This window comes from Chrysemys picta, chromosome 21, assembly GCF_011386835.1.
Source record: "Chrysemys picta bellii isolate R12L10 chromosome 21, ASM1138683v2, whole genome shotgun sequence".
NCBI classification, from domain to species: Eukaryota; Metazoa; Chordata; order Testudines; family Emydidae; genus Chrysemys; species Chrysemys picta.
Genome location: NC_088811.1, coordinates 12,238,309 through 12,260,458, shown reverse-complemented (window position 1 = coordinate 12,260,458; position 22,150 = coordinate 12,238,309). Strand labels below are relative to the sequence as shown.

At 59.0% G+C, this 22,150-nt stretch overlaps 1 protein-coding gene across 4 annotated transcripts in view; it reads right to left on the bottom strand.

Moving 5' to 3' along the window:
* The window catches only part of DISP3 (dispatched RND transporter family member 3), a 64,797-nt gene that overhangs the window by 5,718 nt on the left and 36,929 nt on the right, over positions 1-22,150 (bottom strand). For all 4 annotated transcript variants that reach the window (XM_065575366.1, XM_065575367.1, XM_008167227.4 and 1 more), the window contains 15 exons: positions 18,896-19,841; positions 16,549-16,768; positions 14,288-14,424; positions 13,309-13,443; positions 12,858-13,018; positions 11,686-11,825; positions 10,369-10,514; positions 7,477-7,638; positions 6,795-6,956; positions 5,248-5,370; positions 4,397-4,533; positions 3,511-3,692; positions 2,589-2,719; positions 2,303-2,478; positions 867-993 (listed from right to left, as the gene is read on the bottom strand). In XM_065575366.1, the coding sequence (XP_065431438.1) occupies positions 867-993; positions 2,303-2,478; positions 2,589-2,719; positions 3,511-3,692; positions 4,397-4,533; positions 5,248-5,370; positions 6,795-6,956; positions 7,477-7,638; positions 10,369-10,514; positions 11,686-11,825; positions 12,858-13,018; positions 13,309-13,443; positions 14,288-14,424; positions 16,549-16,768; positions 18,896-19,841 (3,085 nt within the window). The remainder of the gene's footprint in view (positions 1-866; positions 994-2,302; positions 2,479-2,588; positions 2,720-3,510; positions 3,693-4,396; positions 4,534-5,247; positions 5,371-6,794; positions 6,957-7,476; positions 7,639-10,368; positions 10,515-11,685; positions 11,826-12,857; positions 13,019-13,308; positions 13,444-14,287; positions 14,425-16,548; positions 16,769-18,895; positions 19,842-22,150) is intronic.

Sequence of the window (22,150 nt, the reverse complement as noted above, 5' to 3'; positions counted from 1 at the left end):
AAGCTGCAAGGTCAGGAGACAACGCCGACACCCCAAATCAACAGGAGAGTTTTGCTGGCAGGGTGAGTGACAGATGTTTGAAGGCAGGGGTGGCTGGCTCCAAGAACACTGCCGGCCTTGCCCTGGGTTACTGGGGTACCCTTCCTTACCCAGGTCTAAAACTGGCCCAGGGCTCCTCCTGATACGGGTTAACCTGCAGCTCCCTCCAAACCCAACACAGAAGTTTGCTGCATCATCTCCACCACGGGCTCCCTGCCGTCCTGGCCCAGGGGGACACCTCCTTGGGGTGCGACATGCCGGGTGAGTGACTACGAAGCCGTGCCACGTACCCAGGAGGGGTTACCGGTTCACTCTCTGGAGTCTCTGCTCTGTGGGGACAGTGGGCCAGATCCTGCTCTACCTTGCACGGGGGTAAAGTGGAGGAACTCCACGGACATCATGGAGCCACCGTGATGGGAATGGACTGGATGATCTGCTCCATCTCTCAGCTCCGTGATAGAGGAAGCTGAAAGATCCCTTCTGCAGCTTGTCTGGCTAGGGCACGTCTTGCTCAAACCCAGCTACGAGCACAGGAAAAGGTTAGCAGGACGGTTCGGGGAGCAGCTCCACTGGGCCCAGCGTCTATTATTTAACTACTCCCCAAAGCATGAGCCAGAGCGACGGAGCCAAGGGTCACAGCCCCTGGGAGCCAGTGGCAGGAGACTCGGGAAGTACGATTTCAGATAAGATTTGCAGTGAGATGGAGAATAGGACAGGATGGGGCAATTTCTACGGCTCTTACCAAGCCCACCCGCCACGCGGGCTTAGCCTCTACACGGGGACCTGTCAATGCCGGGCACTTGTCCCCGGACTTTCGTCCTACATACCTGAGGGCAGGCACTGGGCCCCTCCTGGCTTCACCAGTTCAGCATTGCCGGCAATGGCCTTGCAGATGAGGCACAGGTTGCCAATCTCTTTGAAGAGGTCAAAGCTGTCATCGTAGATAACGCTGCCCTTTCCCAAGGAGACACAACAGCGAGAGCCAAACACGTGAGGCACGCGCCTGGCGGGGTGGGGCAGGACTCGGGCGTATGACTGACCACACATTCTCCACCCCCCAGCTGGGCACGCGGTCCAGAGAGAACAACTGGCATCCTAGTTCCGGGAGCCGGAGTCCTGCCTTGGACACCAGGAGTAGTGGCATGAAGAGGCAACGTGGGTTGCTCAGCAGGTTAGCCTGGGGTGCCCCTGTACCCAGAATCCTACCCAGCTCCCAGCAGCATCCAGACAAGTCTGGCGAGCCAACCAGAGCTCTAGAGGTGTTACAGCTACGCCCCAAGGGCTTTTCGACATGCGAGATACAAGCCCCATCTACACCCCAAAAGAGCGCCCCTTTAACTAGCCCGGTGTAGTTAGAGTGGCACACCCCCTGCTGGTATAACGGTGCTTACAGCTGTATAATTTATTCCTGCAAGGAAGAGGCACCATTATACTGATATAACTGCGTCCACACCAGGGTTTGGACTGATTTAACTCCCCAACATCATTAGCCCGGTACAAACCCGGGGCAGAGCAGGCCCTAGACAATCCAACGCCCAGGCTAGACGAGGGGTGTGTGGGCAAGTGACCACAAGGGCATTCACAGCATGGCTGATCGGATGTTGACTAAGCACACGGACCCCCTACCCCTCCTGTAGGAGCAGCCCAGACAGCTCTATGCCCTGGCTGCATTCCGGAGGGGTACTGCACTATGGGAAGGATCTGCAGTTCCCTGGAAATGGAGGTAAGCGGGTGTTTATTGGGGAAGCAGCATCCATGTGTCCGGCTTGGGAACTAGGCTGCACATGGACAATCAGAGTCCCTAGAGTAACTGACTCGTATTTATTTAATCTAACACCTCACCGCAGGCCAGACAACAGTTATGCAGCAATGGCTCTGGCTCCATAGTCAAGTTTTCAGCCACGTTTCCACCCTAAGTCTGATCTGGGTCCCCCTTTAAAATCCACAACAAACCCCAGAGGGTCTCAAACGTACGTGGTTAGATCCTGGGCTCTGGGAAGCTGGAAATAATTTGCACCAGGGGTCCCTGATTTATATCTGCAGTAAGCTCGCAAACAACGAACGTGCTTTAGTAAGTGCCTCATCACAGCACTGCCGCCTCTGCTATTTTAGCTGGTCGGGGTGGGGAGGGATTGCTGGAGAGTCCGGGGTGCGCACAAGAATTCGGGGAGGCGGGCATTGGTGCAATCTAACTCGGGGAAGTCCTCCTGCATCAGCCCCCCCCAAGGGCTTGCCAGGCCCGCATGCAGGAAAGCACGTGTACCATGTCTCCGATGACGTGATTATCCGGGCGTCGGGTGTGATTCACCCCGCGGATGCCAAACACCACAAACACCATGGCCCCTGTGTCCACCAGCGGCCGCACTGCCGGCTTCCCGCAGCCAGTGTTCCCACACGGGTTAAAGCCCGAGGTGGCCGAGAGCTTCACCTTGGGGGACACTGTCAAACAAAGAGGGGAGGGTTACAAGCCGAGAAAGCCAACACTCCCCCTGGCCAGCCCTTCTAGTGCAGCCGTGCCCACGTGCCCCCTGCAGCTCTCCCCAGCTTACCCTTCTCGCTGGGCACATAGAGGAAACCTTTGTTGGGTCCGTCCGGGCTAGAGCTGAGAAGACAGCCAGGGGGCGCTATGCACACTCGGCCGTGGTAAGGGGGCTTGTGCGACTGGGCGAAATACAGCTTCCTGCAGGGCAAACAGAGGGCATGACGGAGCGTCCAGCGCAGCAAGGCGGGCGCGAGATGCCAGCACAAAGCAGCTCGGTGCGGCCGGGCCCTTAGGAAGCAGGTTTAGGGGCTTGGCAATGGAAACGGCGCCGGGGGGAGGAGAGGGAAGGAGGGGGCAGGTGAGGGAAGGAAGCTCTGGAGAAGCAGTGAAAAGAATTACGGGAGAAAGCGACTCAGATGTGTCATGAGTTTGTGCCCACAGGAGCGGTGTATCTGCGCTGCCCACAGCCACACACAGCCAAGAGAGGGATTTCTCTCTATCACATAAGGAATCCACTAACAACCATCCATTCGTTACACTAACAGCATCGATGATCCCACGCTCCTGAACAGAACCTCCCACCCTGGGACCCCGGTGGCCTCTGCAAAGGTGGGAGAGTATTGCAACAATCTCATGACTTCACAGAGCTCCCTGGGCAGGGCACCACGGCCACACACTGAACGCAGAACCTCCTGTTCCAAACACACAGGCTAGACTCTCCATTAGCCAGAAGGGGCTATGGTGCATAGCTGAGTAATTCCAATTCTACCCAGAAGAGGGCAGCAGCGCACAATACGTAGCAGAATTAGACCCATTTTGCAGATGAGGAAACCAAGGCTCAGAGAAACGAAGCCTCTTGAGCGAGTCTGTGGCAGAGCTGAGGAGAGACCTGGGCATCCTGACTTCCCCGCTCCTTGCACTGACCACGAGGCAGCGCCACTCCCTGGCTGCTGACCATTTATGGCTCTGAACCCACTTGGGACGGTTACCGCGTTCGCTGCTGCTCCTTGGCCGCGACGTAGAAACTGAAGTCGAACTTCCAGCCTCTCTTGGCATCGCAGGATAAGGTGGTCATCATCCATTTCCGGGGGCTCGTCTGCTGAAGCAGCCCTACTGTGGACACACAAGCTGTCAGCTTCTTGGTGAAGTTACCGAAAGGAACTCTATACACCTAAGCAATGGATTAACGAAAACAGACACTTAACCGCACAGTGCCGCAGAGCAGGCAAAGGTCAAAGAGACGTTAGCATCAGACACTCCCCGCCCCTCTTTACCCTGAGCCCTCACAGGGCCAGAGAGAAAAGATTCCATTGCCACCCAGACCTGCCCCTCCCACGCCTCTGCCTCCTCCCCGAGCGTGGGGAGCTGGATCCAGCTAGAGCCTGGCTGCCAGGGGAGCTGAGCTCTCCCAGACTGCAGCTGGAGCTGTGGTTGCTCACCCCTGCTGCAAATCAAGTGCTAGGGGGATCTCCGCCAGACAGCCACCAGGCTCCTTGTGCAGGCCTGGCTCAGCCCCTTAGGCTGGGATCAAGCCGTTCGGCTGCCCTGCCTGCACATGGACGGACGGACAAAGCGAGGATCCCAGAACGGCTCAGAAATCTCCCGTAGGTCAGTTCTTATCCCTCGCCGCCTCCCGCCTGCTCTCCCGCAGTGGCTCTGGGATGAACGGTGGCACAATGGCAGCCCAGGATCGACACCTGGCATCCCAGCAGCACTGGGTAGGACACAAGCAATGTTCCTGTCTGTGCCAGCTAGGAAGCCAGCAGTGCGAGCTTCCTCACAGCAGTGCCCTGTTGCTCTCATCTCTGAGCTCCTGCTGGCTGCTCTGAAATGCAAGCGCGCCGTAGAAGAGTCTAATGCACACCCTGAACTCACCTGGAACGAGGGCACTTCCCCATCTCCCGGGGACACCGTCTGCCACGAGGCAGGAACGCTGGCGTTGAGGGAGAACCTGTAGACGGCTGGCCTGCCCTGGCCTTTGGACTTGGAGACATACACAGTCCCCTGGGGATCTAGAAAAACACACCCCAGTCAGCCGGGTGGAGGTGAAAGACATTGATTGGTCAGCTAACGCTACAAACCAGGGGAGCGAACGCAGAGGGCGTCCGGTCTATCCTCTCCCCAGCGCTAGCCGAACACAACCCTCTGCCTCTCCACAGGATGGCGCCATTTCCAACCATGCTCTATGAACACGAGGGCAAGATCCTAAGCTGGTGCAAGCTATGGAGCCCTACTGACCCCATTGGGGCTATGAAGCTCGGGGTCTGACCCATCCCCCAACCCCTTGGGGTGCAGGGTGAGGAAACTAGCAGGTTTAATGACTTCCCAAAGCCCGGCAGCAAGTCAGTGGCAGAGCGGGGACTAGGACTCAGCTGTTCCTGGCTCCTGGTCCCATGCTCAGACCACTAGACCACACTGCCACTCTGTTAAGCTGCTCTTCCCAAGTGCCTGTCTGCTGTGCAGCTCTGAGGAGTTGAAGCACCGGGAGCAACGACTATTTTGGAGCAGAAGGAAGGCGAATGTTCTCAGTGGCTCGTCATTCCCTGAACCATATGACGCCCAGCATTAAATTAGGGCTTGGTAGGGAGGCATCTGAAGCTACGTCCCTTTTCTCTGTCTGTTCAGAGCTGACCTTTGTTATGTCCCTTCCCAAACAGGATCTCGGGCCCGGCCGGAAGTCGGCGACAGGACAGAATGACCGACGGCCAGTCCCCTTGTGCACTCACCCTGCTTCACAGCATCAGCCATGCCCCCTCTGCTCCCCCAAGAGGGCCCCGAGCCCCGTTTCTTCTTCTCCAAGGAGGTTCGGATGTTGCTCTGCAGATTGTGGGGCTTTTCCTGAAACAAACCTGTCCCACAAGGTTAGTCAGGGAGGAAAAGGAGAATGGCATTGTCAGAGCTCGGTGTGCCAGTAACACAGCGGGACCTCCATCTGCTCGGCCCCACACCCAGCGCTCCCCCTCCTGGGCTGGTCACACCCCGGGACCTCCGTCTGCTCGGCCCCACACCCAGCGCTCCCCTTCCTGGGCCGCTCACACGCCGGGACCTCCGTCCGCTCGGCCCCACACCCAGCGCTCCCCCTCCTGGGCTGGTCACACCCCAGGACCTCCGTCTGCTCGGCCCCTCACCCAGCGCTCCCCCTCCTGGGCCGCTCACACGCCGGGACCTCCGTCCGCTCGGCCCCACACCCAGCGCTCCCCCCCCTGGGCCGCTCACACCCCGGGACCTCCGTCTGCTCGGCCCCACACCCAGCGCTCCCCCTCCTGGGCCGCTCACACCCCGGGACCTCCGTCTGCTCGACCCCACACCCAGCGCTCCCCCTCCTGGGCCGCTCACACCCCGGGACCTCCGTCTGCTCGGCCCCTCACCCAGCGCTCCTAGGCCGGGAACACACCAGGCCTTGTCAGCTCGGCCCCAGCCCAGCACAGGTAGAGCTGGGCACTGTCCCTCTGCCGGCCGGGCAATGTTCCCTTAGAGGGGTGCAGGAGGAGGAGGAGACCAGCTGTCACAGCAACATAGGTGGCAATAAAGAGAGGGTTTAGCTTAACCCCGTCTCAGCTCCAGCTGCAGCAGGGCTGCCCTGGCATCAGTGGGAGGGGTGTTCCCCTGGAGTTGCCCCCAGCCAGATCCTGGCTGAAGTGGCCATTTCTCGCTGCGGAGGGGCAGGGCAGTGAGCTCCCAGAGACAGACTGTCCTGAGCGCCTGCATTTCTGCTTTCCCTCCTCCAGCCCGGCTGCCACCCCCGCCCTGCACGGCCGGCTTAGAGACAAAGGAGTTCAGGGCACCGGCCTTTGCCTGCTGCCAGCCAATAGACACGGACTTCACAGTGACAAAACCCACCTTCCTGGGCAACGGGCAAGTCCCTGGGCAGCCCCAGCTGTCCCGAAAGGGGCGGGTCTTTCTCACAAGTGTGGGACTAACACTGATCACCATGGCGAGAAGGAAACATTTGCTCCCTAATCCCTGGGTTTTTCCTTCCCCTGCCTCTGAGCTGAGAGCACCAGAGAGCGTGGGGAAAAGGGGCCCAACACGACAGGAATCTCTCTCCCTCCCAAATTCTCTGGGCATGTCTAGCGGGCCAGGGAGGCCAGCAGTGCAGAGGGGAAGGGGAGAGAGGGCAGCCGAGGAGGACTCAGAAGAAGGCAAGAAACGTTGGCATTGACGGGAGGCCGGGTTTGCAAGGGGAGCGCCGATGACCTGCGGCTATTCACCCCATCTCTGCCGTGCAGGAGCGGCGAAGGGCTGCCCCCATCCGACCCTTAGGAACTCTCACCTGAGCAGGTGACGCAGGAGATGCCCTCGGCGCTCAGGTTGTACTTGAGGTCCAGGAGCACCTGGATGTTGGTGTTGGGCCGGAACAGGAGAGGAGCGCGGCTAGCTGGGCGGAGGCGGCTAGCGAAGAATATGGACAGGATCAGGACCATGACAAAGAGCCCTGCAACGAGAGGCACAGCCAGCATGTGGGACTCTGCACACACAGAGCTCTCATCCGCACGGTGTCCCCAGGGGCTGGCCATAGAGCGGCACCCAGGGGAGCAGGGTGCCGGGGGATTCCACAGGCTAGCAGGGAAGCGACGGGTGCTGGATGCCCAGGTGTAGAGAGAAAGCCTAATGCCATCCAGAACACGGCAGCACCGTGTCTTCCCTAAATGTAAGGTGGCCGGCAAAGCCCAGGGGGAGCGCTGTGCCAGCGGGGAACGGGCAGAGTTATCTGCCATACACAGACCTATGCAGGTGGCAGAGACGAAGCAGGGTCTCAGGACACGGTCATTCCCCTGGGAGAGCAGGAGGAGGTGAGATCTATGTCCCATGTGCCTGTCACAGGGGCGGGGCCGCGACGCTATGTCCAACCTCGGCCTCCCCTCACCGTTAAGGCTGAGGAATTCTGGGAGCGCTGCCCAATTAGAGTCTGTGGGACGCACCCTAGGGGAGGGCGTCCCTCTGGCCATCCTTACCCACAATCACCCATCTGTTCTTCCCCGCAGACCACAGCGCCCAGTGCTGGAGGAGCTCCTGCAGATGGGCGATCAAGTGACCCTTCCTGACCTTCTCGGCTGGGAGCTGCAAGTTCTCCGGCAGCGCCGACGCCAAGGGCACATCCCCCATTTCCAGAGCCACTAGGGGAGAAAGAGACCAAAGGCAGGCTCAGAGCTTGGCTCGGCCCCCAAGCCCCTCGCAGGGGCACAGAGCAAAGAGCCAAGGAGAATGAGAAAGGCAAGTTCTCCTGGAGCCCAGAGTAGCCAGGGAGATGGACAGACGAGGGGACACTTAGAATTTCACTCAGCCCTGCACCCTTCAGTGCATCAAACCCACTGGCCAGGCTGGAGCAGAAGCCAGAGCCGAGCAAGGCAGCGACTTAAAGCTCCTCTTACGAATAGACGTATGTGCCCAGCAAGCCGCTACCTGCTGCTCTCATCTGTACTGTGGTCGCCGCTATAGGCGCCGGCGCGCCAGGTGCTGCACAAACTCTTACACGCGAAGCTGAGGGAGGGTGGGAGGGGCACAGAGGTGCAGGGAGGTGAAGTGGCTGCCCAAGGGCATGCGACGGGTCAATGGCAGGAAACAAAGCCCTTTTCCCTAGTCCTTGTCTAGTGCCCTATTCACTCGGGCACGTACCACACTGCTAAGGAGAGCAACCAGCAGCCCTCCGAGAGGCTTGGTTTGGAGAAAACCCCGACAAAGGCTGGGCTGCTGATCTGAAGTATCCAAACCTCTGGAGACTGCAGAGCAGGGCGGGAGGATTTCTGTTCCGGCTTGGGATGCCCTGATAACACCCTGTCTCTCTTGGGGTTTAGCATTTCCACGGTTACTACCAGTTGAAACCAAGAAAGAGGGGGAAAAAATGTTACATTCCATTTTCTTTCAAACCTCCTAATAGATTTGGCATCAGTGTAGCCCCTGAGTGAAGGTTTGGGCGAGTTCTTAAATGCGAATAAATCACTCAGCAGGTCTATAGGATCTCCAAGCCCTTTAACACCATTTCAATTGAGTCTCGCGGCCCCCTCGTGAGATAGGGAAGCACCATTATCCTCTTCTTCCAGATCGGGAAACTGAGGCACAAAGAGGGTCCGCAACTTACCCAAGATCACACATTTAAACCAGAGGCAAACTGGGAACAGACCCCAGCTGCCCTGAGTCCCAATACTATGCTTTCGGCTGGTTCTTTCCCCCACTTTGGTCTGAACTCTGCCATCAATACAGCACACGTGGCTCCAGGCAGGATCTGACCCTTTCCCTGACCTGGTATGTCCTGTGTAGCAGGGAACTTACCAACCTATGTGTCTCCCTGTTATGGAATCACCCCCACTGAAACCCATGGCCATAAACAACCCAGGAGGAAATGAGTCCCCATCCTGCAAAAGTACCAACACCCTCTGTTCCCACTGCCTGTGCTGGGTGTGGGTCACTCAGCACTTGGCAGCATCCAGATGTATAGAAAGCAAAGCAATTTGTGATGCAAAATGTTGGGGTTTGGTAGGAACCTCACCTTTACAAGGAAACAATGATCCCTCCACCCCTCTTCCCCCAATACAACCTGGTCCCCCCTGTACCCTCCCCCCCAGGCTACAACCCCCAGGGCTTTTCTGGGGCAGCAGGCACTCCAGTCTCCTTAACGTGGCAGGAGAATAACAGCATCCAATTTCCATCCGATGGCCACGTGCCGCCTCTGCGCCACGAAGAATCAGCCTCTCATTTGCAAGTGGCAAGATGGAGCTTTCTCCGGTGGGGTCGGAGAGGGCACCAGGTGCCTTCCGGCAGCCCCGGCACGCCACCCGGGGCCTCCACACAGAGCCACGTCCTTGCCACATTCACAAGTTGCCCAGGGCCCAAGGGGCCCTACAGGAAACTGTCCTTCTGTTTAGTATGGTCCAGAGATGTGGAGGACGAGCTATTTCCATAAATTACCATCCTGTGCGGCTCTGGCATATTGAGGAGGCTTGGCACTTGCAGCGGGAGCCCAGCAGCATGTTAACAGCAGCCTGACCTCTGCTTGTTCTGGGACTGGTGAATTCACAACCACAGGGCTGGGCGGGGTGGGGGGGGGGCTGCAGGCCAAGCCTGCTGCTATCCCCCAGGGTTTGTGTCTGACGGGGACTCTCCAGAGCTCGGGGCTGCAGTTTCAACCAGGCAGCGCTAACAGCCAGCTTTAAAAATCCAAGGATGAGAGGCCCTTCCCAGCGAGATCCCCTTCGCTCCAGCCAGGGCTAATCGGATAGTCTGGTCATTAAGGCATAGCAATGCCACCAGGACTCATGAGTTCTCTTCCCAGTTCTGAGCTCATGCAAGTCACTGCCCTGAACTGTGCCTCAGTTTCCCCACCTAGAAAGTAGGGATAATTGTAATGACCTGCCTCATGGGTGGCTGTGAGGCCCAACTCTCTATGCGTGTGAAGTGCTCCGAGGCCTCAGGCGCCGGGCACTGAAGAATGACAAAGTACCTTTGCTCACACCTGCTTACCCAATGTTACATTAAAGACTAAAGAGGGGACTGAGATTTTAATTGAATATTGCCTTCCATGAGGGAGGACTGTACTGCCCAGGTGCTCTAGCCAGATGTTTCCTGGGTCCCTTCATAGGGTAGTTAGTTATTCTGGCCAAAACTGGATCCTAATTGGACTCCTGAGAAATAATAATGTCATGCCTCAAGTGACATCCAGCCAAGGACCCACAGTGAATTCAGATTCACAGCATCCTGGGCGGTAGCAAAGGATCATTAGCTCCATGGGGAAACCGAGGCACAGAGCAGCCCAGTGATCACCCGGCAGGCCAGTGGCAGAGCCGGGAGGAGAACCCAGGACTGCCACTCCCTCAGGGGACGTTCCTTGTCCCTGGATTCTGAACACCTACCCGGCTCCTCCTCCACGCTGAGCAGTGGGATGTCATCATCGAGGTACGGGAGTGACCCCTGGCCTGGAGCGGCTGTGTCCTCCGAGGCGAGTAACAGGTCATCGGCAATGGGCAAGGTGCTCGTCTTCCCGCACTTCTGACTGCAGCTGGATGGGGAGGGAGACAGCCAAAGTCAGCAGCTCTGGGCTACGTACCCTGTGCACAGCTGCTGCCTGGTCTCCTCCTGAGAGGAGAGTGACTGTTCCAGTGACCTGCTACACACCACGCCAGCCATTTCCACTGCTAATGCGCCGGGGGGTATCAGGAGCTCGGCTGCTGCTAGCAAATCATCAGAGATTGGGCTAGATGTAGGGTAGGGGTGGGGGGCGTGTTCCCAAGTGCTTCTGCTCTTCATCAACCAGCTAAGGAATTAAACCCGGCCGGCTGCTGTGCCACACCCGAGAGGGGGGAAGGGGAAGGCGCACAGACTTACAGATACAAATCTGCATCCCCGTGCCCCCAGGGGCTGGGTTGTCCGTCTGCAGGGCCTGAGTGCCTCAGTTTGCAGATTAGATCCTGGGACAAGTTCTCTGCAGCTGTAAGTGGGGCAAACTCCATGGAAGTCAATGGGGCTGCACCCATTGATGCCAGCAGGGAACCTGGCTCCTCTGATTATAAATCTGGAGTCACTCTGTGGCAGCCACCCTGGGTCTATCTACACCAGCAGAAACAAGATCCATATGCGGCCCTTGACTCCCAGCCTGATCCCGAAGGTAGAGAATAAACCTCCCCTCCGGTAAGGGCTGAATCTGGCTGGCAGCAGAGTTCTGAGTTCAGAGTGCGTCACCTCCACTCCCCGGGGGGCAGGAGGCATGTGGGGCGAAGGGTGTTGCTAGAGGAGAGGCACACGACTGGCTGGGATGCATGACGCTCGCAGTGCTGGACAGGGCCTGGTGCAACAGCACTTTTGATGCATTGATTGCAACACCCGTAGCTCAGGTCCTGAGAGGAAACCTGAAGAGGTTGCAGCTGCTTTGAGACAGCCAGTTCTGATCTCAGTCCCACAATGCACTGCCTCGCAACAGGGCTGAGCACTGTGGGATAGGGGGTTCCGAATTCCCTGAATACAGTGTACAACCACAGCCGCAAGGTGCACTAGGTCTGGATGCACCATGTGGATGCACTAACCCATGGCTAGGACAACCCAGGCGACCAGCTGTTCCCTGGAATCAATGTCCAGGCTGTGGTTTCCTTGCCTGGCATAGGCAGGCTGCTGTGGGGGAGACAGGAAGAGTCCGCACCCTGCCGCTGATCGAACAGCCCCGCGAGGACTCTCACCTGGCCTGACAGGAGCTCTCCAGGGGGGATACGTAGAGGGTCCATATTCCAAGGGCAGCCGGCATGGTGAACAGCACGGCCACCCAGCAGCAGGACACGATCAGCGACATGAAGAGACCAAAGTCGTGCACGGCCGGGATCTGCAGAGAGAACTCTCAGTTAGAACAGAGGAGGTGGAGCCCAGAGACCTTCCAGCAAGAGGCCCCACTGAGGCAACATAATGGAGGGAAGCGAACCCAAGAGGAGCCTGGGGGCGGGAACACTGGCCACTTCATGCGGCCCAAAGGCCATGGAGCCAGCTGCCCCTGGTGAAAGCTGACAACTCAGCCAGCACCAGTCCGGGGCTCAGCCGGTGAGTGGCACTTGATCGTTTGGCATTGCAGACGCTGCCCAGGCAGTCGGGGTGTTCACAGGGCGGGTGCCTACTGCATTGCTAACAGGCCAGGGGAGCTCTTCCATGTATCAGCCCTGTGCACATGCAGGAGAGGGGGGCAGAGCTCTCCCCAGTGGCTCAGGGGCAGACCCGATCCGATTCCCTCCTTGTGCTTGGTGAGCACAGTGCTGGCAGGGACAGCAGCACCAGCGTGCCCACAGCGGAGGGAAATCCTGGGGTGGAATATGCTGGGATTCCTCCCTCTGCAGTTCAGGCCCCACAGCTCCCCCGTTTGGCTGATGGGACTGGAGTCTGGAAGGGAAAAGTTCCCAGTCTGTTTGTGGAGGGACCCTGTGATCCTTAGACATGTCAGCTCTGCTTCCCACCGAGCCGCCTTTCCCAGCTGGGGGAGCCAGACCAGGAGAGCCAGGCGTAGATGACAACATTAGCAACGTGCCCCATTTGCCTCCCAGGTCCAGCACATTGCATGGGCCACAGGCCTTGGGAACAGGAGTCCCGAGCACATCAGCTGAGCTCCAGCTCCCTGCAAAGCCGTATGGCTCAAAGCACCAGGAGAGCTGGCTTTGCCACAGGCCCAGGGCAACAGAGCTGGCCTAGAGTGAGTCAGCCTCAAGCGGGGAGAGCACACAAGGAGCATCTACACGAGCCTGAGAGCTCAGGGAGTCTCCCTCCAGAGCAGGCCCATGGGGGTGGCAGGGGAGCTGCTGAAAGGCCGGGGATGCTGCCTTCTAGCAGGCGGCCGTGACCTCCAGGGGGCCGCTGCAAAGCCCTGGCGCACCTGTGAGAAGATGTTGGCGGCGTAGGCCGCGGCCGTGGTCAAGGAGGTGAAGAAGGTGGCCTTCCCTGCCGTCTGGATGGTGTGGATCATGCGCAGCTGCAGGTCCTTCAGGTGGGTGGCTTGGCGGTAGGTGTTTATGAAGACAAAGACGTCATCGACACCTGCGGGGGGGACAAGAGAGGGGGGCAGAAATGCCGCTCGCACTGGGGAGAGATGCCTGGGGCCAGATCCTCAGTGGGCGTAAGGCGTCACAGCTCTGTTGAAGTCAGTGCGGCTAGACAAACTCACACCGGCTGGGGACCTGGCCCACCAAAGTCTGAGCTCACTGTCGAGTGTGTGCCTCCTGCCACTCGTCGCCCAGCGAGGCAAGGGCAGCCCGTTCTGCAGGCTGGCGCAGGAGCGGCAGGGCCTTTGGGCGAGGAGCAAAGGGAGGAGGCTAGGAAAGACTTACCGATCCCCACGATGACAAAGGCGGCCACGCCATTGAGGATGCCCAGGTACTGGACCCCGAACACCACGTGGTACAGGAACAGTGCCACCAGGCAGCTCAGCCCGATGCTGGCCAGGCCGAAGAAAGACAAGAACACTGCGGGAGGAGAGCGACGCTAGGACTCTCGGTACAGGAACGGCCCGGGCTGCAATCCCCGTCCTGCGCGTGGGGGGTGGGCACCTGGCCTGCTCCCGCCCCGGGCAGAGTTTCAGCTGGCACGGGGTATCTTGATCAGGAGGGAGGGATTCCAGCCTGTGCTGGCTAGAGCAAGGCCGGGTGATGTTTCCAAAGGCGGGTGGTGGTTTTGAGGCGTTGTGGGCCGGATATCCAGAGGTGCTGAGCACCAACCTCTCCTACGGGTGTAATGGGAGCTGGGGGCATTCAGCACCTCTGGAAATTAGATGCATGGAGTCTCAATTCGGGCACCCAAAGTCAGAGGCTGTTATTGACCGGGTCGGCCTAAGTGCCCCCTCAGCGGTGAGGAGGGTCCAGGACCACACTGTGGGACATGGAGTCTTCCACTTCCCACCAGTTCAACTCTCGCCCAGGTCAGTAGGGAAACAGGCCCGATCTGGATCTCCGTTACACTGGGGTAAATCTAGACGGGCTCAGTTGAAGTGAGTGGAGTTATTCCAGATTTACACCAGAGTTAGTGAGAGGAGAAGCTGCTTCTCAGTTGGCCACATCCCCTCAAGGGAGCCCTTCCACTGCCCCCTCCCACCCCCTGAAAATCTCTGCCTTGGACAATTCGGGTTGTGACTGCGGCCATGGGAGGCCCTGCTACTCTGCCTAACAACAGGGGCAGTGCATTCCTGAGCAGACTGGAGAATGACCTGCCCAGGGACGTTCCTGGGAGCTGAGGAAGGGACTCCCATCAGGCTGCTCACTGCAGACCTTGCTGTGCTTCAGGGAAGGGACGCAGGGTTTGAATGCAACCTACCCGAGCAAGAGGTGAGGATATAGACCAAGACCGCTATGCAGCTACTGCTGATGAAGGCCAGCAGCATGTCGTTACTGAAGGTCCTCCTCACTTCATAGTCAAACAAATCCGTCCCACCGTACAGCACCTGCACTTTGCTGGGGTGGGGAGAGAGGAGGGAGAAGGCACAGAGGAGAATATACAGTGAGCAGGGCCGGAGGATCGAGCCAAATGCATCTCCTCCAAAACCAGAGGGAGGCCACGCGTGCGAAGCACCCGGGAAGCTGCTGAGCGACCGGATCAAGATTGCAAGGAGGGGTGGCCGAGGTTTGCATCAGGAGAGCAGGTCGCATATTTTTAAAATTCCTCCGGTGCATTGCGGTCAGAGATGTTAATAGAGTTCTTGCTGTCAGCAAACAGCTCCGGAAGCTTCCAAAGCCAATCCCATCTGGAATCTTAAATCATTGCTTATTATATTAAGCGCAGATGTAATAACTAGAGGGGGCAGGCAGAGCCCGGGTCCTGTGAACCGCTGCATGATTTACCAGCCTCTGCTGCTGGCAGCTGGTTCTGAGCAGAGGTAATCCGAGATAATTAAACCCAGGAATACAATAGCCCTGCACCGCAGGAGCATGCCCTTAATCCAGCCTTTTTAAGGGTTTATATGCACCCGCGTCCCTATTCCCCTCCCTGCTCCCCATAATTGCAATCCTTGCCCAGCCCCATACTGAGAGGACTTTCCCACTGCTGCAATTTCAGAGGTGCCCCGCACTGGCTGTATTTCACTTGGCTGATGAAGATCAGAGGCCCCGCAGGTCAGGAGAACCGAGATCCGGAGCAGCAGATGGCCGGAGAACAAGAAGTTACACCTGACACAGGCAGGTGGCCCGCTGGAAAGCCCTCTTCCAAGCTGCTGCCTGGCCATCCGGTTCCCTGGGACCACTCCCCCGTACTGACCAGACGAGGTTCCCCCTCCAAGTGCTGGAGCAGGCACAGAACAAAGCCCAGATCCGACCAGCTGGCTCCCAGCAGCACAGAACCCCAGGGAGGCAAGCTCACGTTTACAGGGGGAAATCCTGCTCCAGGTAACACTCACTGGCTCTGCTAGGCTTAGTGATGTTCCTCCAGCCTGACACCAGGAGCAAGAGGAGAGTCAGGCCCTTAAATTGCTAGCTTTAATTAGACTCGTCCACCCCTTTCAACAGGCCAGTATGTCATCAAGGGCCAAATTCAGACCCGGTGTGAACAGAGGCAACCCTGCCGAAGCCAGTGGGATTAGACTGGTGCAGGACGGATGCAAGTGACACCAAGATTAGCCCAATGCATCTGTATACACCTCCACCTGATTGAACCAGGCCCTGCAAGGACAGCCTCACCTAGCGCCAGGTTCTGCCATCACCTGCATACCCCCAGGAACCCCCCAGACTCAGGCCTTGCCCCTCCCCCCCACACACACATTGTCCCATGGTAACTGTACTGGTATAGTTAAAACCGTACAAGCGCCCTAGTGTGGATGCAGTTATAGCTGTATAAAGGCGCTTATCCTGTTAGAGCTACTCCCGTATGGGAAGGGGACTAAGGTGTACTGAGGTGAGGCACCTTTACACTGATATACCAGGCCATCCTTTGCAGCTCCTCCTGAGTGCCACCCTGGCAGGTGAGAGCAGAATCTGGCCCTCTGGACTGGAACACCCTTTGTGTGGGGGAGTAATTCTGCGCGGCTCTTCGCAGGAACGGCTGCCCTGGGCTCGCAAGCCGAACCCCACGCCAACTGGCACTGGCCTGAGGCATTAGGTCCTTGCACGGTCTCATACACGTTGCTGGGGCTGTGTGGTATTAAAGCACAGAGGAACTGTGTGACCCATTCATTGCCGCGTGCTCCAGCACCAGTGGCAAGGGCGTTCTGCAGGCCTGCTTTCTTTCCTTCCTTGTGCTGGCCACTGCCCAAGGGAGGAGACCACCCAGGCTGGCCAATGGTCCGAACCACTCTGCCAAATCCTGCACTCCTCATTCCAACGCTGAGGAGAGCCTCCTAATCGGACTTACCCCGGCAGGGTTCATGGGAGCGTGGCTGCCTGGCACCTCCTGCATTAACCTCAGAGCCTCGCCCCTCCAGCATCTAACAGCTGAAGGAAGCTGGATTAGCCCCTCGTGCACCTAACACGCCAGCTGTTCCTCTAATGTAAGTGACAGACAATCTCCCCCCCTCCTCTCCAGTCTCCTCCCTTCCCTGCAGGCTGGATACTAAGTCACCCAGTCCGTGCACGGTCCTCCCACCTCACCTGGTGGACTGCTTGGCCAGCATGGCCACGTAGGTGACCACGAAGCTCTGGAACTTGCTGCGCTGCTCGTCCCACCTGTCCTCCACCGAGTAATAGTTGGGCAGGGGGGCCCCGAAAAGGATCTCGCTGCGGAGGAGGGAGCTCTTCATGTTCTCCGCCGACAGCCCCTCATCCACATACCAGTAGAACTCCGGGTGGGTCATGGCCAACTCCAGGGACCCTGCGGGAGAGACCAGCACAGAACCCTTTAGGTCACGCTCTGCCGGCTGGGTGTGGTGTATGGGGCCAGCCTGACGCTGACAGAGCCCCACGCGCTCTCGCCCTGTCTCTCATCAGAGAGCAGCCGGCTCCGGGGGATCTCTCCCATCCCATCCATCTCTGGCCTCTGCTCTCCCGGCCGGAGAGCCACCTGGACAGCCCGGCCTGAGAAGGGGATAGGCCGACAAGAAGGCTCACGGCTGTGACGGCCATCCTGTCTCCACGCAGTTGCTTTGCTCCCCACGTCACCTGCGCTCGGAGCTAAAGGGCGGCCACACCGGTATCAACCACAGCTGCTCTGAACCGGTGGCCTGGAGCTCAGAAACCCCAGGCCCTGTTACCCAGAGAGAGAATCTTAGGAGAGGGTCCTGAGTGCAGTGATCGGAGAAGCCCACAAGGGGAAGATGGAGCCAAACATTCCCCATGGGAGATCAGGGGCAGGGTCATTAGGGAATCCTGCCTCTGCTGCAGCCCCACGGGATCAGGATCATCCTATAGGGTGGGATGCACTAGCAAGAGTGTGCCCCTACGCAGCATCGTATATCACGCAGGCCAAGGCCACCATTGATCGTAGGGTTGCCATGGCCAATAAACCCTGTGGCTCCTGCTCCACCCAACTCCGGTGAGGAGCTGGGATTCCCACGCATGCTGGAAAACACAGCCCCACCGAATGGAGAGCACATTTCTTCCAGGGCCCTGCAGCGAACTGAGCCGGGTGGCTCTGAGTCACAAATCTGTGCATTCTAGGTTGCAATGAGTCCACACGGCGGGCTCCAGCAGCAAGGACCCAGGGCCTATTTTAACGGGTAGCAGAGCTGCTGCTTGCAATGGAGCAGATGGAGTAAATCACTTGCCTGCTCCCTGTATGCCGCTCTGGCTGGCTTTCAATCGGCAGCATATGCCTGGGAGACAGATGGAAGCTGCTTCCCACAACCACATCTCTCCCACGGACTAGCAATGATTCACTTCCAGCTACCCTGAAACCCTCCCCTGCAGGAGGGGTGGCATTAGCATTGTAGATCTGCTGCGAGGAGTCAGTGCTCCTCCCCCTCGCCCCCCAGCACCTCCCTCCCGGTCATTTTCACAACTCACAGGCAGTCATTTCACCCCGCAGCCGCTAGCTGATCTATGATGATCTACACTCGGAGCTAGGGGGGTGACCCAGCTGGGGTAGGCAGTGGGGCTGCAGTCACACAGGTAGCAGGCATGGGCCAGCCAGCCCGAGTACATACCTAGGGGGTCCAGGCGGGTTGGTACTCAGGGGAAGGTAGTCCCTGCTCTCCGGGCTCTTGCAGCTACACTAGTATTTGTAGCATGCTAGCTTGGTGAGAGCCAGTGCGAGCACGTCTACGTGAGCTGGGAATCACCCCCGCGCCCAACTCCAAGTACAGACGTAGTCATGGACAGGAGGCTCTCCAAGGCAAAACGATTGTCTGTACAGGGCCTAGCACAGAGGGCCCCTGATCTCTGACTGGGATTCCTAGGCGCTATGATAATCACTAGCAGCGGGTCCAGGGCTCACTGTCTGACTTGGGGATCGGGCAGATGATGGAGGGGACAAAGGGCCTGATTCCCCATCGCTCTGCACCTCGCACTGCCATTGACACCGGGTGCAATTAAAGCAGAAGGGCACCCGCTTTGCACTGGCGTTCGTGACAATACGAGGGGCAGGGCGGCAGAGGATCAGGCCGAAAGGACTCAGACCCAGGACCCTTGCCCAGCAGTGCAGGGCTTCTGCCAGGTCCCCATCTCAGTGGCATGAAGACTGGTACTAAGTCTTGAAACAGGGACGAGAGGGCAGATTCAGAGTCGGTTTCGCTGATCCAGTGACAAACCCACAAGGCCAGGGTGGGAAAACTCCACAGACATAACCCCTGAGACTGTCTGGAAAGGCAAAGGGAGAGCCCCATGCCCTAAAATCCTGAGCTCCCCATTCTACAGTCAGGCCAAACCTCCCCAGGGCGGACGGATATCAGCACTACTGTAGCTAATCTAGCTGGGCCCACAACAGAGGCACTGTCCAACCATACAAGGAGACCCAGGCCCGGGACACGCCTCAGTCCAAGTCCACCCAACTGCCCAGGCTCACCTCGGATGTCGGCCAGGTCTTGCCCCATGCCGTCATAGTAGATCTTGCCGCCCCGTTCGGTGGGGAAGAAGTAGGTCATGAGGGAGCTGGGAGGGGAGCAGTACGAGTAGGAGCCCAGAGGAAGATCCTTCAGGACCTCGTGGGGCTTCCAGCAGAACTCCCGGAAGTGGGGGTGGTCCATGACCTTCCGCTCGATCTCGTGGATGGTGAGCAGGCGCTCGGAGGTGAAGATGTTGTTCTCGGCGTCCCCTCGGGCCAGGAAAATAAGTTCGATGCGCCAGTGGGCGTGCGTCTGGGTGTTGGCGCTGACGTAGGCGCTGGAGTAGTCCCAGTGCGGAGCGCCCCGGGCAAGGCGGGAGGTTTGGTTCCCCGGGCTCCGCCGGGCCTCGGGCCCAGCAGGGCTGGTCCTCCCTCCACCCACGGGAAGCGCCGCGCTGCGCTTTGGCCTGGCCCCACCGCCTAGCCCAGAGGCGTTGGGGTGGAGCTGCTGCAGCTGCTCGAAGATCAGCCGCTGCAGGGTCTCCGAGGTGAAATCGGCCAGGTCCCGGCGGTTCCGGCCCCACGAGCCGAACTGGGACTTGAGGGCCAGGGTGAGCGCATCGAAGCGCTGCGAGGACTCGTGGTTCCTGATCTCGAAGGCGTTGTAGGAGATGTCGATATCCAGGGTAGGGTAGTGGAGGAACATGACGACGGCCAGGGCGGCAGGGATGGCACAGCCCAGGAAGAGGATAACACCAGCACAGCACGGGTTGGTGAAGACCCAGCCGAGCACGTTCCAAAAGCCGGACGCCGGCAGCATTGTCGGCAGCGGCCTGGGATTCCACTGGCATTTGCCGCACAGCTGGGGACCCTCGCTCCTCTTCCGGGGGCCGAAGGCAACCTCCTCCTCCTCCTCGAGCCAAGCGTCTTGCAACAAGGGGTCATCCTCAGCGTCCATGTCCAGCGCCTGTTGCGAAGGGGGAGAGAAACAGGAGTGAGCAGGGCACCCGCAGGATGGAGAGAGAGCAGGAGGGAGCTGCGGCTGGGCCCACAGCGCCGCAAAGGGGCTGGGGGGGGTAGAGGAATTGTCCCAGACAGCACAGACTTAGAGTCACAGCAATGACTAGGCATGCCGGGCTCGGGGGAGGGATGGAGTCCCAGGCTCCCAGCTCATTCAGGCCCCGGCCTAGACCTTGCTGCGCCGTGGCTACAGCCGTGCCAACCCTGCCTCCTTGCTAAGCTCCCATAACAGCCAAACGCCGGGACCCTGCCCAGCTCCATCCGCACCAGGCGCTTCAGACACAGGGATCGAAAGCGGCCTGCGCCGCTGTCCCAACTTCTGGCGCTTTGTCAGAGGGGCCCTGCGTGCCTCCGACGGCCATCGGACACAGCCCGGAGGGAATCTCTGTAGACACGCAGCCCCCACCTGCATTGCAGCAGCTGGGCCATTTCAGTTAGCCGGCCCCCCCTTCATGCCCGGGAATAGTTTATGCCGTCAGATGAACACTGCCAAGGACTTCTCGCACTAAGGCTGGGAACCCAGATATTTATAGCCGTGTTATGTATCTTCCCTGACAACACGCACAAGCACAATTCATCCTGGGCCTTGGTATCAGTCCCCAAACCTCGCCCGCGCGGGGAACGGGCAGCCAGGCGGGAATCTCCTGGGCAACGCGTGAAAAATGCTTCTAACTTCCAGGAGACAATTGCAACACCATGGTCCCCGAGGGCAAAAGCGGCGGGCTGGTTTACCAGCAGTTACCCCAACACTTCGGCCTAGAACTGCCCAGCCTCGGGGCCCCCCCAGCCCCTTGCCATGGGAGTCCATCACCAGGGTTTACTGCATGAATTTGCATCCCTTGCTATGGAACAACTGGAAGCTACAAGCAATCCCCATGGCTAGGGCTCTCTGGGGAGGGTGGGGCCTGCTCATGGTGGGGGCAGCGGGGAAGACAAGAAGGACACCTCAGGGCAAAGCGCGAGCAGGGGGGCTTCTTTCCATAAGGAAGCTATTAGCACAGTGGTTCTTGGCCTAGCCCATCCTGAGTTAAAGAGAGGTGTGTTGGGACCCACTCCTCTCCAGCCAGGCAGGCAGACAGGGAATCCCGGACACCTGGTGGAGAATCCCAACTAGCAATTTCCTTGCCCCTCCTTTCGGCAGCAAAGGCCGGACTCCTCCCCCTCGCTGCAAAGTCCCGGTCCAGAGCCACAAGCAATCTACCCTCCGGGGAGAAACAGCATCAGGTTTCTGCTTTAATGGGGCCCCAAACACCAGGGAGACTAAAGGAAGCCCCCCTCCCATGCCCTCGGACTGCTGGAGCCACGTCCAGAAATATGCAAGTGTTGCAGCTGGGAGGCCAGAGGAGAGCTAGTTGTGGTCAGCAGATACGAGCGATGGGGGCGCAGCAGGGCTCACGGGCTGTTGGGGTGCAGTGAAGTTCACGGGCTGTGGGGGTGAAGTGGAGCTCCCAAGCTGGCCTCACCAAACTCCTACAGGATTTAAGCTCCCATTTTTTAAGTACAGATGAAGGCCCAAAACTCGCAAACTACTCAGCACCTGCGTCTCCAGCCGAAGCTGACGGCAGCGGCGGGTGCTTGGCCCCTCTGGAGCACCCAGCAAACAAGCACTCAATCAGCAGCCACTTTTGAGAACATCGGCCTGAGCGTCCAGCCCCCGGGGCTGTGAAGATCTCGCTCTGCAGGGCTGAGCCTGCAGCCAGGCCATGCGCGAGAGCCACTCTCCGCGGGGCGATGCCAAGGGTCTCCCTGGTTCTGCTCACAGGGGCAGTCTGGGCAAAGGGGGCTCAGGGCACACCCCCCAGTTTGGATAAAAGGGCTAAGAGGGCTCCTAGCTGCTGCTACGGCCCCGTGCAAAGTGAGGAGAGGCACAAAGTCAAGAGGAGGAGAAAGGGATGTTGAAAGGAGAGGATGGCGCAGAGAGTCGCTCTGAGTCCCACAGCTCCCGTCCCAGCAGCGGCTGCAATGGGGGCTCTGCACATCCGTTCAGTTCGGGCAGCAGGTACCGACAAGGCCCCGGGTGCATGGACAGGCCCCTCATCCCCTGTGCAGCCTGCATCCCGTTCCCTGGCACGGCTGGGTAGTTGCTGCACCCGCAAGCTGTGGGGCGTCTCCTGGGGATGGAGCCTTGGCCGCTGCAGAGCACGGGGATCAGCAGGGGGTCTTTGCTTCCAGGAGGAGAAAGCTCTGGAGCTGGGGCCCTGCATCCCCATCCATGCTGCTCTCAGCCACCACCAGCGTCCATCCAAAGAAGCCTCC